Source organism: Rhinatrema bivittatum, chromosome 2 (genome assembly GCF_901001135.1).
Source record: "Rhinatrema bivittatum chromosome 2, aRhiBiv1.1, whole genome shotgun sequence".
NCBI classification, from domain to species: domain Eukaryota; kingdom Metazoa; phylum Chordata; class Amphibia; order Gymnophiona; family Rhinatrematidae; genus Rhinatrema; species Rhinatrema bivittatum.
In genome coordinates this window covers 142,849,271-142,867,004 of record NC_042616.1, presented here as the reverse complement: position 1 = coordinate 142,867,004, position 17,734 = coordinate 142,849,271, and the positions used below count along the sequence as shown (strand labels likewise).

Here is a 17,734-nt window from a genome sequence, read left to right as displayed (position 1 = left end):
ACGCCTACAAGAACGGCGTTCACACAGCTCCCAGCTGCTGCAGCTTTGATTCTTTGCCTTTGCATAGCCTGCCAGTGAATTTCCTTCTCACCTGATTCTGCCTGCCTAGCGTGACCCGGACGTCGGGGGAGGAGCTGACTGGGACGCCTACAAGAACGACATTCACACAAGCTCCCAGCTGCTGCAGCTTTGATTCTTTGCCTTTGCACAGCCTGCCAGTGAATCTCCTTCTCACCTGATTCTGCCTGCCTAGCGTGACCGGACGTCGGGGGAGGAGCTGACTGGGATGCCTACAAGAACAGTGTCCTATCGGCGCACTGCAGCCGCCGGCGCTCCGCCAAAGCCGAGCACACCCAAGGGGTGCACGGCTTTGCTCGGCTTAGCTTGGCGTGCTTGGCTCTGGCAGGAAATTTTTGGTTAATCGAATCTGCAGCCACGAGTATATGGTATGGAACTGACTTCATATTTGGACTTAGGCAAAGGATCCTAGGTGAGATTTTTTTTTTTTTTCCTTTTCTTCAGTTTTCCTTATTTTGGGTAAATAAAATCTACTCTGGCTGAGTCTCCTCTTTGTAATGCCGCATACAAAGAGGAAGGCAAAGCTAAGGGATTTATCCTCTACACCTGTAATTGGTAATCAACCCAAAATAGAGGATTGCTTTGTGAAAACTCCCATAGAAATCCCAGGAGGGGTGGTCGCTGAGGGATATGACCAGGAGCAGGGGATTTCCCTCCAGACCCAAGAAACATCTTTGACCCCGGGAGCACCAGCAACACCGGAGCCACCAAGCGGGATCAGAGTAAGGATTGATTCCTTGGAGGATCCAAGACTCAACCTAATCTATACTCCACTGCGAGACCAGAGAGTAGCAGGTACTTTAACCCGCTCCTCGGAGAGTCCAGTAATGGACTCTAGGGATCAAAATGGTAGTTTTTTACAACAGCCTGTACCCGCCCAGGCCCCATTAGAGGGAGGAGATGGAGTCATTCAAGAAGGATCAGTGTCTGGAATAACCGTAATCACCCAGAGGAATTTTACCCTTGAAGAAATAGGGACTTTACTATTATCAATGCAAAAATCTATTAATAGTATGGCAAAAACATTGCAGGAAGTTTTGAATAAGCATGTAACCCATCAGATGAAGATAAATAAAATAGAAGGTTCTGTACACTCTGTAGAAACTAAAGTGAAGGAAATAGATAAAATACAAGGAAACTTAATTAAGTCTGAGAAAATACATACTGACAAATTGGAAATTATAGAAAATCAAATGAGGGAGAAAAATTTAAGGTTGCTTAATTTTCCTAAAACTCATTTAATGTCTGCAACAGATTTATTTAAAAGTTATCTTGTTAATGTGTTAAAATACACAAATGAAGCAATACCTGCAATTGCAAGGATCTATTATATACCTCAAAAACAGGCACTAGATGATCTAAAACAAGACAATCAAGTAGATTTGGATTTATCCAATCTATTAGAAAAGTCTTTTGAGATGGATATAAAGACTAGAGCTACTCTCATTGTGCAATTTTCTTTTATTTCTGAAAGAGACTCGTTACTTAGGATATATTTCAGAAACCAGAAAGCCAAATTTTATGGTCAGTGTATAAGGATGTTTCCTGATATATCACGAGAGTCACAAACTAGGAGGAAAGAATTTTTAACAATGAGAGAGCAAGCTCAACAAAAAGGGATTAAATTTATTTTAAGATTTCCATGTTCCTCTATTATTATATATCAAGGGAAAAAATTCATCTTTAATCAACCTATCCAGTTAAGATCGTACCTGAATGCCCAACCCTAAAAACTCTAATGAGCTGGGAATTAGTATATACTATGGTGAGATTAATAAATCTTTATTGTAAGTTTCCTAGAATAACTGCTTCTGAAGTTAAGTAAGCCACATCATATTCTCTTTTTCTTATGACCATGTATATTTTAGATAAAAATTCACAGATATAGATCTAAATTTTGAAGGAAGTATTATGTTACTTTTTGTTTATTACTCTGACTGTGAAATGTATCTTAATATTGAAAAATTTAATAAATAAAGAATTAAAAAAAAGAAAAAAAAGAAAATACAAACCGAAGCAAATTTCTTCCTTCTGTACATCCCTAGAACATAGCTCTTATGCTGTATGATGCAGATTTTAACCGGTCCTCTTCTATGATCTATATGAAGCAGTCCACAAGGGCAATTAATCACATATATTACTTGAGTGGTGTTGCAATCTGCTCTTGAGTGTAAACGATAAAGATACTGTTGATTGTCAATATAAAGATAGGATCAAATTGCCAAGTTAAAAATAAAATTAACAAAGAATAACTTTGGGTACTGGTTGCAGGTTCACTGTGTGAGTGTGGTAAAACATAAGGATTCAAATGGTCGGTATCCCCCAGATAGCTCCCCTGATAAGATCTACCATTCCAAGACACAAGGTTAGTATCCTCTGGGCAGCTCCCCCAGCAAATTCTGCCACTCCAAGACACAAAACAGTATCCTGCAGGCTCCCTTTCTGACAGGATCTGCTACATACAATACTTCATCCCACACTCACACTCTGAGTCAGCACAACTGCACATGCCAAGATAAACAGTATTTTATTACCAATTCTAAGTTATGCTCCATAAAGCAATACAGAATATAGATATAGCAAAGACAATAGGTGCAATATGTGTGACAACATCAGGATGGAGCCCAATCATGAAACACTTTTGTCAAAGTTTCTTTGTCGTTGGCTCTGTCGACGTCGATGCCGAGGACGTGCCTGGATCGACGGACTGAGCCTTCCGGTGCCGGTGTCAACGCTTTTCATGATGTTCTCCTCAGTCCTTTTCTTGAGGAGGCAAGGAGCCAATTGACACCTTTGGAATCGTCGACGCTGGTCGAACAGCAGTGGTGTCCCGGTGCTAGCCAGAAGTCGATGGCACCGGCTCAGATGACGTCGAAGCTATCGATGGAGTTGGGGTTTTTAACTGAAAGAGAAAGTCCATTTTCTCTAACCAAGCCTTATGGCCCTTCGGTGTCATTTGGGCACATTTGGTGCAAGTTAGGACATCGTGGCCGGACCCCAAACACATAACACAGACCCCATGTGAGTCAGTGATGGACATTGTTTGAGTACAGTTGGGGAACCGACGAAAACCCGACGCCATGACTCTGGCAAAAATTTAGCCGTGGTGTGGTCGCTGGCCGGTAGGCTCCGAAGGGATAACTTGACAGGAATCAACCACAACAAGGGTAAAACCTTACCTTTCAACCACGGAGTATGGATATCAATAGGGGGACTCCTTTGGGGTAGAAAATTTAGAAAAATTTGAAAGATGTTCCGTGAGGAAAATTCCTGTCAGGAATCTCCAAAGCTGCTTAACCCACGTGGCTACTGCTGTGCGGAAAAAAGAAGACTGAACGGGGACCCCTGCTAGATGCCAGTCAAAGTTCTAGAAACTTTGACAAAAGTGTTCTGTGATTGGGCTCCATCGTGATGATGTCACCCATATGTGAGGACTATCATCCTGCTTGACCTGTGAGAAAAATGTAATACAAACACTTTTCTTACGATTAGGGCAGCTGAGTTACTTCTGTCAGTAAGGATTCAGCCAATTCAGAAGAACCTGATAACTAATTAGCTTCAAATTTCTTTAAGTATATAGCAAAAAAGAGATAAAGGACCAAGATACTATGAACTAATGGTCTCTCATAACCAAACTATTATTGCAAACAAAATTATTTTTCAACCTAGTCTGTTCCTTGCTTTCTCTAGCCTATGCACAACATTGCACTAATTTGCCAACCTTGATGGTCATTAAATATAGAAACTAGCATTTGCTAATCTTGGATGATGATTACTTGTTTACTTTCAGCCCAATTCATCAAGAAATAATCTGATTAAGAAACACAAAGGATTATTTAATTTAAGTTTTTAGGCAAATTTTTGAAGGTGGAATCTCCATTGAAATGATACACTAAATCATAGGATAACAGTGGTTTAGGATGGTGTTTTTAGGCGTTTATATCTGCTTTCAGGATTAACAACGGAATATCATGTTAACCAATTCTACTAAAATTCCTCCCTAGGATGGCAAATCTTAGAATTTTCTTGTATGACCAGGTATGCAAGAAAACATCAAGGGATTATTTAAGAGTGTCTACAATGCTTACTCTGACAGGTCCTTATATAGCTGGTTAACTCCCATTTCAAAGTATGCTGAAAGTTTAACTTTAGAACTGAAAAACTAGAACAGATTCAGCTGGGTCATTCTAAATTAAAACAAGTGAATTAACCATAAGTAGTACATTAACCACAGGGTGCATAGGGAGAGGCATAACTGATAGAAAAAAGAAGTGATTATGTCATTGTACACATCATTGATGAGATTTCATCTAGACTACTGTGTTCGGTTATGGAGGCCATATCTCCTGAAGACTATAGAGAGAGTAAAGAGTAGGGCTACCAAAATGGTACAGGGTGTTGAATAGAATCCCTATGAGATCAGACTTAAGGATTCACAGCTCCTAATTATACCATAGATGAAACGAGAAAGGGGAGATAGGATAGAGATATTAAAATATCTGAAAGATATTAACTGCACAAGAAACAAATCTTTTTCAATGGAAAGCAAGTTGTAGAACTAAGGGATCATGATAAGAGGATCTGGGGAAGCAAAATCAGGAAATATTTTTGCACCGAAAGAATGGTAGATCCATGGCCCACCCAGACTGGGTGCTGAAGGCTAAAAAGATAATGAACATAAAGAGAGCTTGGGATAAGTACAGAAAATCCTTAGTTACACAAAGTGAAGAAACAACAGATGCACAACTTTTTGGGATGTGTTTAAGTGTTTAAAGAGCCTACTTGAAAAATACAGCAACTATTTTTGGGGTTGCCAAAAGGCATGGAAAAATGGGTATGGGTAATATGAAACACTGGAAATCTTAGTAGAAACACAGGTGCTCATGAAGCTGGGTCTGTTTGGCAAGTTATGCAGGGAATTTAAGAGGCTGGATGTTTGGATGATGGTCATGCACATACTGGAAGTCTATTAAAAGCAGTGTGGTAGCTATTTAGGCTATTACAAGCTTTGCAGCTAGGATTATGGAAGGAGGGGTACTGGAAGGGGATGTAGTGTATACATCTGAATGAAATAAATGAAGAAGACAATATCTGACAAGAAGTTTTCAGCTGCAATATATCTTTGTAGTGTGGATGAGCATAACTGGGCAGACTGGATAGGTTAGCTGGTCTTTTTCTGCAATCTTCTTCTGTTATTATGTAATCATGAGCAATAAAAATAATACTCATATCATGAATACTAATGATATAATACTAGGTTTCTTTTTTATTTATACTTGCATCACATTATATTTTTCTAGACACCATCCTACAACTCACCTCATACTGTTTTTTTATAACTGCAATTGCATCAGCTAACTGCTGTCTAAAGCTCTGTCGTATGATGGCCATTTTCTGCAATACAATTTACAATGGATTACAAAAAATATGGCATTATTATGGCACACCAATATATTATATTAGCAAAAGCTGCCCAGTCCATAACATTTATAAATTTTAAAACTGAATAAAAGTGAAAACAATAAATATTGTTTTATTTTGTTAAGTAATTAACAGAAAGCATATAGACACTTAGAGAACCTCTCTATAAACTACATTGACAGTACATTAGACATCTCTTATTGTCCAACTGTATAGAGTGCTAAATAGCGATTGTTACAGAGGAAGATTAAAATACACTGGTTCCAGTACTACAGAACCCTGAGGCATTGCACAATTTACTGGCCTCCATTAAGAGAACTAACCAGTTAGCATTATTCTCTGTTTTCTATCTTTTAACCAGTTCACAATCCACAATAGTGGCATAGCCACAGGTGAGCCTGGGCGGGTCATGGCCTACCCACATAGGGCTCAGGTTCACACAATCAGGACAGACCAACACCAGAGGAAGATGCCTGTAGGATGGCTGCCGTGATTCCTATCCTATGGTGGCCAAAGAGGGAGAGACCCGCCACAGACCCCCATCCCACGGTATGTGGCCTTGTGTGTGTTTTTGTGTTGTGGGAGCCTGAATGTGTATGTGTGAATGGGGGAACCTATGTGTGTGTGTGTGTGTGCGCGCTTGTGTGTATGTGGGCCTGCCTATCTCTGTGTGTAGGAGCCTGAGAGACAGGGCTTTACAATCAAAGGATATTTGCGAAAAGTACCTGGTGTTGCTTGGGTTCTCTGGTTCACAAATAATGTATGTTTTCAAAACCAAACAAAAGTAGAAAAGGTAAATATTCTTTTAATGTATCAACAAAGGAAGAGAAGAGAGAGCGCGAGCACCTGTGTCTGTGCAGGTGCCTGAGAGACAGAGCTTTGCAGACAGAGCATATTGTCTTTGCATAGTGCACGTCCACTGTTCAGGGCTCCACCTAATGGCCACAGGAAAACATGACAATGTGACTGACTGACACAAGCCTTTTATATATATTTAACCAAAGAAAATCAAAAGGAACAATTTCAAATCCCAATTTTTCTTCTTTTCTTGCTATTTGTAAATATTGGAGGGAATTTTCAAAGACAAGGGTTGTGCACGTAAAAATATCATATATGTGTGTGTAAGAAGCATGGATGCACATATATACTCTTCTATAAACCTCGAGAGTATGCATGTACTTGCAGTATCGTGCGTGAATGCGAACAGGGCAAAAAGGAGGGATCTAGGGGCATTTCAGGGCAGGGTTCAGAAACACGCACACAAGTTGTTATTTTGTAAGCAACATATGCGCATACATTACCAAACTTTTTCAGACACTTACATCTTTTAAGTGACTTGCACAATTGAAATTGGTTTTGTCTTTTTTCTGCAGTTGTTCAGTGGGGGTTCAGGATGCAGTGCTCAAGGGTCTAGGTATCAGCAAACTAAAGATTCCAAGTGAGAAGAGGGTGATAGCAACAATAGTAGGTACCTAGTGGTGGCAAAAACCTAAATCTATCACCACATTTAAAGCCTGATTCATCTAAGTCTTATCACATAGACACAGAATGAGCATAATGTTTTAGTGGATCAAGTCCTATGTGGGTATCTGAGACAATGAGAGATAAAGTGACTTGCAGCTTTGATCACTGGTCTCCTAGTTCACAGTCATTACTCTAAAAATTTCAATAGGGAACAGTGGGGATCCAATGTTGTGAGAGAAAGGGGAAAGCAGTAATAGAAATCTGGAAAGAAAAAGAAAAGTATAGTGATTAGCAAAGTTGGGAAGAAAGAATCAAGCATAAAGGTTTATGAGGGTTTTAGGGTCTGGAGGAAATGTAGAAGGGTAGTAATGGGCATCAGTGAGAGATGAAGGCAAGTGTGGGTAAAGGAAGGAGTGTGGTGGAAAATGTGTACTGCATGATAGAGGAAAACACAAGGAAGGAGGGGATAAGGGAGGGAGGAATGTAGTGAAGAGCACAAAGTGACCAATACCATATAGGAGAGAGAACCTAACAAGGGAGAGAGAAAAAGTAATGGAGAAAACTAGAAAGGGAACAAGATAAAAGGGGCAGTAAGGTAAAGAAAGACAAAAGGGAAGGAGAGGAGATTATGAATAATGGCATTATAGCTCAGTAGCCAATACATATAAGAGTACTATAGAAAGATGTGAGAGGAAATGCTAAAGAGAAATAAAAGAAAAGAGAAAAACAAGTAAAAAAGTGAATAGCAAATTTGTTTACCATAAACTGAGTTCACCATAGACAGCAAGGGAAATTAGCCATGACACACGAGTGATGTCATCAGATAGTGTCATATGGACGCTTCTCGCTAAGCTTATAGAGCTTTTTCTCTATTGAGCATGTGTGGGAATTGCTGCATGGGCATTATCTCCTGAGCCTCCTCAGTCAATTTCAGAGCTAAGGCTAGCTAAGTAGTCGATTTGCCAGGGAGGCAGGCAGGAATTTACATGGATATTTCAGCCTGCTATCTATGGAGAACACCATTTGCTTTCTCTGTCAAAAAGCTGGGCTGAATTAGCCATGATATGTGGAGAGTCCCAAGCTGAGGGTTGCAGCAAAGGATTTAGTGAATTAGGAATAGCAACCCACCATGATGAATAGACTACTGGGTGAACAATATATGCAAAACTGCTTGTCCAAATTTACAGTCACTCTTTGAAAGATTGTCCAGACAGTAATGGGACATGAAGGTGTGAATTGATGACCAAGTTGCATCTTTGCAGATGTCTTAAGAACATAAGAACATAAGAAAATGCCATACTGGGTCAGACCAAGGGTCCATCAAGCCCAGCATCCTGTTTCCAACAGTGGCCAATCCAGGCCATAAGAACCTGGCAAGTACCCAAAAACTAAGTCTATTCCATGTAACCATTGCTAATGGCAGTGGCTATTCTCTAGGGGGTAGATTTTCAGACGAGCGCGAATAGCCTACTTTTGTTTGCGCTCCAGGCGCAAACAAAAGTACGCTGGATTTTAGTAGATACGCGCGTAGTCGCGCGTATCGGCTAAAATCCTGGATCGGCGCGCGCAAGGCTATCGATTTCGTATAGCCTGCGCGCGCCGAGCCGCGCAGCCTACCCCCGTTCCCTCCTAGGCCGCTCCGAAATCGGAGCGGCCTAGAAGGGAACTTTCCTTTGCCCTCCCCTCACCTTCCCCTCCCTTCCCCTACCTAACCCACCCGCCCGGCCCTGTCTAAACCCCCATCCTACCTTTGTCGGGGGATTTACGCCTCCCGGAGGGAGGCGTAAATCCCCGCGCGCGAGCGGGACTCCTGCACGCCGGGCCGTGACCTGGGGGCGGGTACGGAGGGCGCGGCCACGCCCCCGGGCCGTAGCCACGCCCCCGTACCCGCCCCCAAAATGCTGCCGACACGCCCCCGCAACGCCGCGCGCTCCGGCCCCGCCCCCCGACACGCCTCCCGACACGCCCACTCCGAAAACCCCGGGACTTACGCGAGTCCCGGGGTTCTGCGCGCGCCGGTGAGCCTATGTAAAATAGGCTCACCGGCGCGCAGGGCCCTGCTCGCGTAAATCCGCCCGGTTTTGGGCGGATTTACGCGAGCAGGGCTCTGAAAATCTGCCACTAAGTGAACTTAATAGCAGGTAATGGACTTCTCCTCCAAGAACTTATCCAATCCTTTTTTAAACACAGCTATACTAACTGCACTAACCACATTCTCTGGCAACAAATTCCAGAGTTTAATTGTGCGTTGAGTAAAAAAGAACTTTCTCCGATTAGTTTTAAATGTGCCCCATGCTAACTTCATGGAGTGCTCCCTAGTCTTTCTACTATCCAAAAGAGTAAATAACCGATTCACATCTACCCGTTCTAGACCTCTCATGATTTTAAACACCTCTATCATATCCCCCCTCAGTCGTCTCTTCTCCAAGCTGAAAAGTCCTAACCTCTTTAGTCTTTCCTCATAGGGGAGTTGTTCCATTCCCCTTATCATTTTGGTAGCCCTTCTCTGTACCTTCTCCATCGCAATTATATCTTTTTTGAGATGCGGCGACCAGAATTGTACACAGTATTCAAGGTGCGATCTTACCATGGAGCGATACAGAGGCATTATGACATTTTCCGTTTTATTCACCATTCCTTTTCTAATAATTCCTAAGAAGAATAGCTCAGAAATGAGCCACTGTTGCAGCCATGGCTCTCACTTAATGAGCTTTGATAGAGTCTATAATGTGGAAACCTCTAGTGCAGAATGTGCAATATAGTCAACTAGCCATTAGGACAATGTTCATTTGGCAACTGCTATGTCCAATCAGTTAGGATCATAAGAGATGAATAGTTTTGAGGCTTGACAAAGTGCCTATAAGGAGAGTAATGAACTTGATGTGACTGCAATAAGGAATAATACTTTCCATGTGAGAAATTTGAGAGAAACCATCTCCAATGATTCATCAGATGGCTTCATAAGTTATGCTAGAGCTACATTCAAGTCCCATGAGACAGGTGGCTTGAGAACTGGAGATTTGGTATGCCATAAGCCTTTCATGAACTTAGATACCAATGGATGGATGGAGATCAGCCTATCCTCAATTTGAATATGGTAGGCTGCTATGGCACCAAGATGTACTCTCACTGACAAAGTGCTGAGACCTAATGAAGAAAGAGAGAGCAAGTATTTAAGTAGTTCTTTTGGTTCACATGCAATTGGATCCAAGGAACTTTGTTGACACCATGCAGAGAACCATTTCCATTTAAAGCCATAAACTCTCCTAGCTGATGGCTTCCTGGTGGACACTATTATGTTTTCATCTTCTTTGGGTAAGGAAAATGCGGTGATCATTGAGTGCTCTACATCTAGGCTGTCAAGCTGAGGGTGGGAAGATTTGGATAATAAGGACATCCCTCTTCTTGAGTTAATAAGGATGGATCAGAGGGCTGCTGGATAGTTGTACCAGGTAAGAAAATTATGTGGGTAATTTACTAAGCATTTTTCCCCATAGATACAGAATGAGAGAAAATGTTTAGTAAATAGGCCCCTATATATTTGTCTGAGCCATACTGATGCAAAAAGAATCAGGTGGACATGGTCTTTGGCTATCAGGGGAAATCAGTAGGAAAGCATATATGAGAACTGCATTCCATTTGAGTAGAAAAGCATCTTAAATCGATCTGAATTTGCGGGTAAGAATGAAGCAAAATCTTTCAACTGTTCTGTTTTCCTACAATGTGAAGAGGTCCATTGATGGATGCCCTCATCAACTGAACAGTCTGTCATCTGTTAATTGTTACACAGACCATTCTTGAGGATGAAATACTCTGCTGAGGCAATCTGTTAACATGTTGGTGATCACTTGGAGGTAGGTTGCTTGCAGGACAGGTTATTGTTTGCATGCCCATTCCCATATCTTTATCACCTCTGGTAAAGAGTCGAAGACCTTATGCTACCTTATTTGTTCATGTAAAATATGGCTACTTGGTTATTGGTTTGAATAAGAATGCTCATCCCTTCAAGGAGACGCATGAATGTTATTGAAGCTATCTGATTGCTCACATTTCTAGCAGGTTGATCTGGAATTGTCTTTTCGCTAATGATCAAGTTCTCTGAGTTCAGAAGAGACCTGTGTGGGCTCCCCATCCCTTGCTGGAGGTATCTGTTGCCAATGCCACTTGATCAAGTGGATGGAATGGTGCCCCCTCTTGAAAGATGAAGGGGGTCTAGCCAACAAAGAAGCTCCTGTTTTATTTCCTGCAAGACATTTACCATTGCCATCAAGGGTTGAGTTAATTGGTCCCATTGAGAGCAGAGGTCTCACTGTAGGAGTCTTATGTGAAGGCAGGCTAGTAAAATTAGGTGTAATTCTGCCATATGTGACCCAGAACATCTTCAGCTGATGTCATAAGAACATAAGAAAATGCCATACTGGGTCAGACCAAGGGTCCATCAAGCTCAGCATCCTGTTTCCAACAGTGGCCAATCTGCATTCATTAGTTGATACACTAGGGTCCTTAGAATGTTCACTTGATCTGATGGAAGGAAAGCTCTTGATTGTAGAGAGCCTATGCATGCCCCAATAAATTTGATCTTCTTGAGATGGAATTAGAGTCAATTTTTGAAATTCCCTAGGAATCCTAATGACTACAGGAGTTGAACTGACTTCAGTAGGGAGATAAATGCACATTCCCAGGAAGTTGGCATTACTAGCCAGTCATCCAGGTATGAGAAGACACAGATGCCCTGACAATGGAGGTATGCTGCTACTACAGCTAGGCATTTGGTAAAGAACATTGATGCTGCTGATAGACCAAAGGATAATACTGTTAGGTTTTCTAGGTTTCGTGGACCCTTGGCCCGAGGTAGGAGTTGACTCTCTCTGTGGGTTGAGCCCCACAGGGCCCCACCATCGGGAGGTGAGGTGGAATGGAAACACAGCAACTGGATCACAGCTGTGGCCCAGGAGCAAGGAGGCATAGACGAGTTGTCTGTGTCACAGCCACATGATCGCAGACACCTGCACTGAGGCAATACTGCGGGGTGCCCCAAGGAGCAGGGTCTGAGAGAACAGTCCAAAGTATTGCAATGCTAGGCAGGTCAGGAGACAGGATAAACCAGAGGAAGGATCTCCAAGGCAGAGATGCACTGAGCAGGCCCGAGGAGTGGGGAAGAGTGGAGACTGGCTCTTTGGTGTAGGAGGAATAGCCTAATGGTTAGAGCACTGGGCTACGAACCAGGAAACAAGGATTTGAGTCCTGCTGTCACTCCTTGTGACATTGGGCAAGTCACTTTACCCTCCATTGCCTCAGGTACAAAACTTAGATTGTAAGCCCTCTGGGGATCGAGAAATACCTACAGTACCTGAATGTAAACCAATGTGCTATCTCAGATCGAATGTCGGTATATAAAATAAATAAATAGTAATGCTGAGACTGCCCCAAGGAGTGGGGAAACATGGAGACAGGATCTCTGGAGTAGTATCACTGGGACCACCCCAAGGAGTAGGGAGGCATAGAGATAGGAACGCCAGTGTAGTAACGCTGATCCTACCCAGAGGAGCAGGGAAGTGTAGAGACAGGATCTCTTTTTTGGTAACGCTGATGCTACCCTGAGGAGTGGGGCAGCGCAGGACAAGGAAAGGAAGCGTAGAGCAGGTACCCAGCGCCAGAGTCCAAGGGTGCAGAGCAGTGATCCAAGGCAGGAACCGCAAGTCCGAAGAAAGGTACAAGCACCACAGGAGCTCAGGGAACTCGTTGCCAAGTCGGTTAGCATAGGCCAAACGAGGTCCTTAAATATCTCAGACTTATGATGTCATCAGCTGGGGACTCCCCTGGAGTTCCCACCTTAGGGCCTTTAAAGGGAGGCCAAGTGGCGCGTGCGCCTGCCTAGAAAAGGCCGGAGTCAGAGAGTAAGTCGGTGGAGTCCAAGCCTGCCATGTGGAGTCCTGAAAGCCAGGAGGAACGCGGTGGTAGCGGCAAGCCACAGCCGCAAGCTTACCCAGAGTGGAGAGCAGGGCCAGACATGACATGAGTTGGATCGCGCGGCCAACGTTCATAACAAATACTTTGTACTAGTAGTGAGAGGATTTCACCACAAAGCATAGGTAGTGCCAGTAGGAGGGATGATTGGGTATGTGAGCTCCAGGCATCCTTCAGATCCAAGGCACATATCCATTCCTCCGCCTGGATGAATGGAGAAATTACTTACCTGATAACTTCGTTTTCCTTAGTGTAGACAGATGGACTCAGGACCAGTGGGCTATGTGCTCTTCTGGTAGCAGATGGGAGATGGAGTCAGATTTCAAAGTTGACGTCACTCTAGATATACCCCTGCAGTAACCTCAGCTCTTCAGTATTCTCTTTGAAAAGTCATTGTGGATATATCTTTGCTTAAATAACTTGATTAAACTTGATTAAAACTTGATTGAACTGGTTCAACTGATTTCAAAACTGGAGACTGCCAGTTCACTCATCCAATTAATGCTGACACTGGACAACTGTGGGTGTCTTGAACTAGAGGTAGGCAATGGCTTACCCGTATTTGCTTAGTCTCGAGATTCGCTTTCTGAGGTCCTCCTTCTCTGGGGCAGCAGTGGGCAGGATGCTGAGTCCATCTGTCTACACTAAGGAAAATGAAATTATCAGGTAAGTAATTTCTCCATCTCCTAGCGTGTAGCCAGATGGACTCAGGACTAGTGGCATGTACAAAAGCTACTCCCGGAAAGGATGGGAGGCTGCCTGTGGCCCACTTAGTACTGCCCTTGCGAAGGCTGCGTCTTCTTGTGCCTGAACATCCAGGCCGTAGAACCTGGAGGTGTGTAGGGAGGACCACGTTGCCGCCTGACAGATCTCGGCAGGTGACAGCAGCTTAATTTCTGCCCAAGAAAATGCCTGGGCTCTAGTAGAATGAGCCTTAACCTGTAGGTTTACCAGATTCTACATTGCACCCACTTCAACTGATTCAGAATACTGCTGCGTGCATCCTAGCAGGTATATCACAACGTAAACATATTTCTCCAATACTCCAATCTTTCCACTGGCTTCCCATAAAATCAAGAATACAATATAAAATTCTAACAATAATTCATTCTCATATAATCCCTCATCAACTTGGTTATGCTCTTCTTTCCGTATCTATGAACCTACTAGACATCTAAGATCATTGTCAAAAAACCTTCTGGAAATTCCTTCACCAAAGCTTGCCAGATTACACTTTACAAGAAGACATGCCTTCTCTGTGGCAGGCCCGTTTCTTTGGAACTCCATACCAAACACACTTCGTCAAATCACTAACAGAAATCAATTAAAAAAATAACTAAAGACATATCTCTTCCAGTTGGCATATAAGATTCCATCAAATAAACAGGTACAATGAATTAATAATCATAATATATCTCAATTTTATGTTTAAAGTTTCACAGGCATTATTTTTTTTTCTTTTACTTATTTTTACAAACAACGCTCACTTAATTGTTTTTTATTAACCAGTTTTAGGTAAATTTTTATTCTATTTTTATTTTATGATTTGTAATTCTATTTTTATTTTTTTATGTCTTCTGTAAACTGTTTTGATCAATTTTATTTGTAAAGGCGGTATATAAATATTGTTTAATAAATAAATAAATAAATAAATAAATAAATAAAGGTAAGGGTTTTCCTGCCTCTATGTAGGCTGCCTTGATCACTTCTTTCATCCAGAGGGCTATGGTCACCCGTGAGGCCACTTCTCCTTGCTTCTTCCCACTGTGAAGAATGAACAAGCGATCCATTTGGCATACCGGTTCTGATCTTTCCAGATATCGCACCAGGAGTCTGCCGACATTTAGGTGGTGAAGAAGGCATCAGTCTTCTGAGCCCTTATGTTCATCTGGAGATGGTAGGGAGATGGTCTGATTCAAATGAAACTCAGAAACCACTTTCAGTAGGAAGGAGGGGATGGTGCGCAGCTGTATGATTCTAAGAGTGAACCTAAGGAACGGTTCCCGACAGGATAGTGCCTGTAGTTCGGAGATGCAATGAGCTGAACATTTTGCCACCAGGAATACCGTCTTCAATGTTAAGAGGCGTAGTGACAGACCATGCATTGGTCTGAAGGACGCCCCCGCTAGGAAGTCTAATACCAGATTGAGATTCTATAGGGGCACCGGCCACTTTAGGGGTGGCCAGATTTGTTTAATCCCTTTTAGGAAGCGGGTCAAATCCGGATGAGTGATAGCCGGATACCGTCCACTTCGGTTCTGAAGCAGGAGAGTGCGGCTACTTGGACCTTGAGGGAGTTGAGTGACAACCCCTTCTTCATACCGTCCTGTAGGAACTCCAGAATCATGGGAATCTTGGCCATCCGTGGAAGTATCCTGCGGTCCTTGCTCCAGACTTCGAATACTCTCCAGATCCGTATGTATAATAGAAATGCTGAAAACTTGCGCACACAGAGCAGAGTGTCAATCACGGCCTTTGAGTAATGCGCTTCTTCAGGCGAGTCCTCTCAAGGGCCAGACCGTAAGAGAGAATCAAGATGGATCTTCGTGAAGAATCAGGCTCTGTCGGAGAAGGTCCTTGTGTGGAGTCTTTGCATGTCTGCGTACCATGGACATCTTGGCCAATCCGGGAACACTAGTAGAACTAGACCCCTGTGATGTTCTATCTTGCAGATGACCTTGCCTAGTAGTGGCCATGGGGGGAAGGCATACAGTAAGTCTTCCTTTGGCCAAGTCTGGATGAGAGCATCGATCCCTTGGGAGTGTGGCTCTCATCTGCGGCTGAAGAACCCAGGGACTTGGGCACTGAGATAGGTGTTTAGTAGATCCATGGCTGGGAGGCCCCAGCAGTTTACTATCAGTTGTTGACTGTTCACAAGTTGTAGGAGTGGTTATGATAGTGTGGAAGGAGGATAAAGACTGGACTGCGGAGGACTTGGTGAATAGAGACAGACTCTCAAACCCCTGATCATGGTTCCCTGGTTTTGATGTGTGGGTTCGCAGATTAGTGAAAGCACAGGCAGCTCTGTAACGCCTTGGGAAGCAGGTCGTTAGTCGAGACTGACCAGCAGCTGTGGGAGATAGAGCTCTGCTAGGCTTAATTAGTTCTCTCTGCTTTAGAGAACCTTGTTTCTGAGGCCTCAGCATAGAAGTCACAGGAGCATTCCTGACCAGGTGAGTTCTAGGGCTTTCTGGGAGATAACTTGATTTTTTGTGAGAGGTTTTCTTCAAGGTTTCATGAGAAGATGTGCTAGGATTCTTTATCCACAAACTGCCAATAGTAACTACATTGTTAATTTGGCCAGGAGCAGAATACAGGCTAATTGAACAGGTTGATGTTTTTTGTGAAACAGCTGGTCTGGTAGCTGTGCAAAGGGGACAAGGTTTGCCTGGGGGTAATAGGCTAGGTATACAAGGACATTTCCACCATCCTGGTCTAGAAGTGTTGCAATTTAAACATTTTTGGTAAACTGAAACATTCTTCCTTTGACAGTTACTGCATGCCCAGTGTTCCTGATCTGAGAGCTGACAGGCTACACATTTTTGATAACTTGGATAGTTCAGGGTTTGGCAACAAGCGCAGATATAAACCGTTGAGACTGAGACATGTTGTGGGTAGTGGAAACAAAAGTTGACTCACCGGATGGGTACAAAGTCCTGTCTCTCTCTCTGGAGGTGGATGGCTTCGGCATGCTGTTATGATTGGGCGATCACCAGGTGTGGTGAACACCACCTGCAGGAGTGACTCAGGATTGAGAGAACAGGAGTCACAGTAAAGTCTCTGACAATGGCTGGAGAGGAATCTCTGGTGCTGCTGGAAGAGTCTCTGATACCAGGTGCTGGCTAGAAGGAGTCTGTGGTGCTGGGGGGTGGCTGGAAGGAGTCTGGTGCAGGCTGGAGGAGTCTCTGAAACCAGGTGCTGGCTGGAGTTTGGTGTAAGCTGGAGTCAGAAGAGCTGGGTGCTGGCTGGAAAGGAGTCTCTGGAACAGGGTTCGTGGGGGTAAGGGTGAGCTTCGTGATACACTGGAACAGCATGGGGTACGCGTGGATGTGAGTGCAGGTAAACGAGGTCTGAACACTGGAACTGAGTGCAGGTAAGGATGGATTCAGGATAGCGTGCAGGTAAGTGTGAGACTGACTGTAGGTATGTGTGAACTGGAATGAGAGAACCAAGAGAGCAGGACAGACAATGACTGGACTAGACAAAACCAAGACAAGACTTACACTGAACAGGAAACACAAATGCCCGAAGGCAGCAAGGCAAGTAGGCAGGACAGGAGCCAGGACACAAAGCCCAAAGGCAGCAAGCCAAGAAGCCAGGATACAAAGCCCAAAGGCAGGACAGGAGGCTAGAGCAGGGAGCCCAAGGGAACTCAATGCCAAAGCACTGAGGCATTGGCTAGGCGGGGTTAAATAGGAAGTCCAGGTCATGGAGCAGATAGGTAGGTCAGACTGGGCCAGCCAAGACAGCATGCTCGTGAGGGACTGCTGGTGGTGAGGAGGGTGCACAGCAGTCATAGTCGTAACATTGTGGTTCCTCTGGGGAATCCTCAGAGAGGAATGAGCGAGATAAAAACATCAGAGCAGATGTCTTATCTCCAGGGTGGTACTTTAGCACAAAGTCGAATCTGTTGAAAAACAGAGACCATCTCACTTACCTATGGTTTAGGCGCTGTGCATGGTGGAGGTATTCCAAATTCTTATGGTCTGTAAAAGACTGACTTGATGTTGCGCTCCTTCGAGCCAAGGGCGCCACTCCTCGAATGCCATCTTTATTGCCAGGAGCTCTTTATCTCCTATTCCAT

The 17,734-nt window shown here is 43.6% G+C and overlaps 1 protein-coding gene across 1 annotated transcript in view; it reads right to left on the bottom strand.

Annotated features, from left to right (window-relative positions):
• Positions 1 to 2,709: 2,709 nt before the first annotated feature.
• C2H10orf67 (chromosome 2 C10orf67 homolog) overlaps positions 2,710 to 17,734 on the bottom strand; it is a 78,217-nt gene continuing 63,192 nt past the window's right edge. Inside the window, exons 4-5 of the mRNA XM_029588701.1 lie at positions 5,398 to 5,472; positions 2,710 to 2,980 (exon numbers count right to left, since the gene is read on the bottom strand). Coding sequence (XP_029444561.1) covers positions 2,915 to 2,980; positions 5,398 to 5,472 — 141 coding nt within the window. The 3' untranslated portion in view covers positions 2,710 to 2,914. The remainder of the gene's footprint in view (positions 2,981 to 5,397; positions 5,473 to 17,734) is intronic.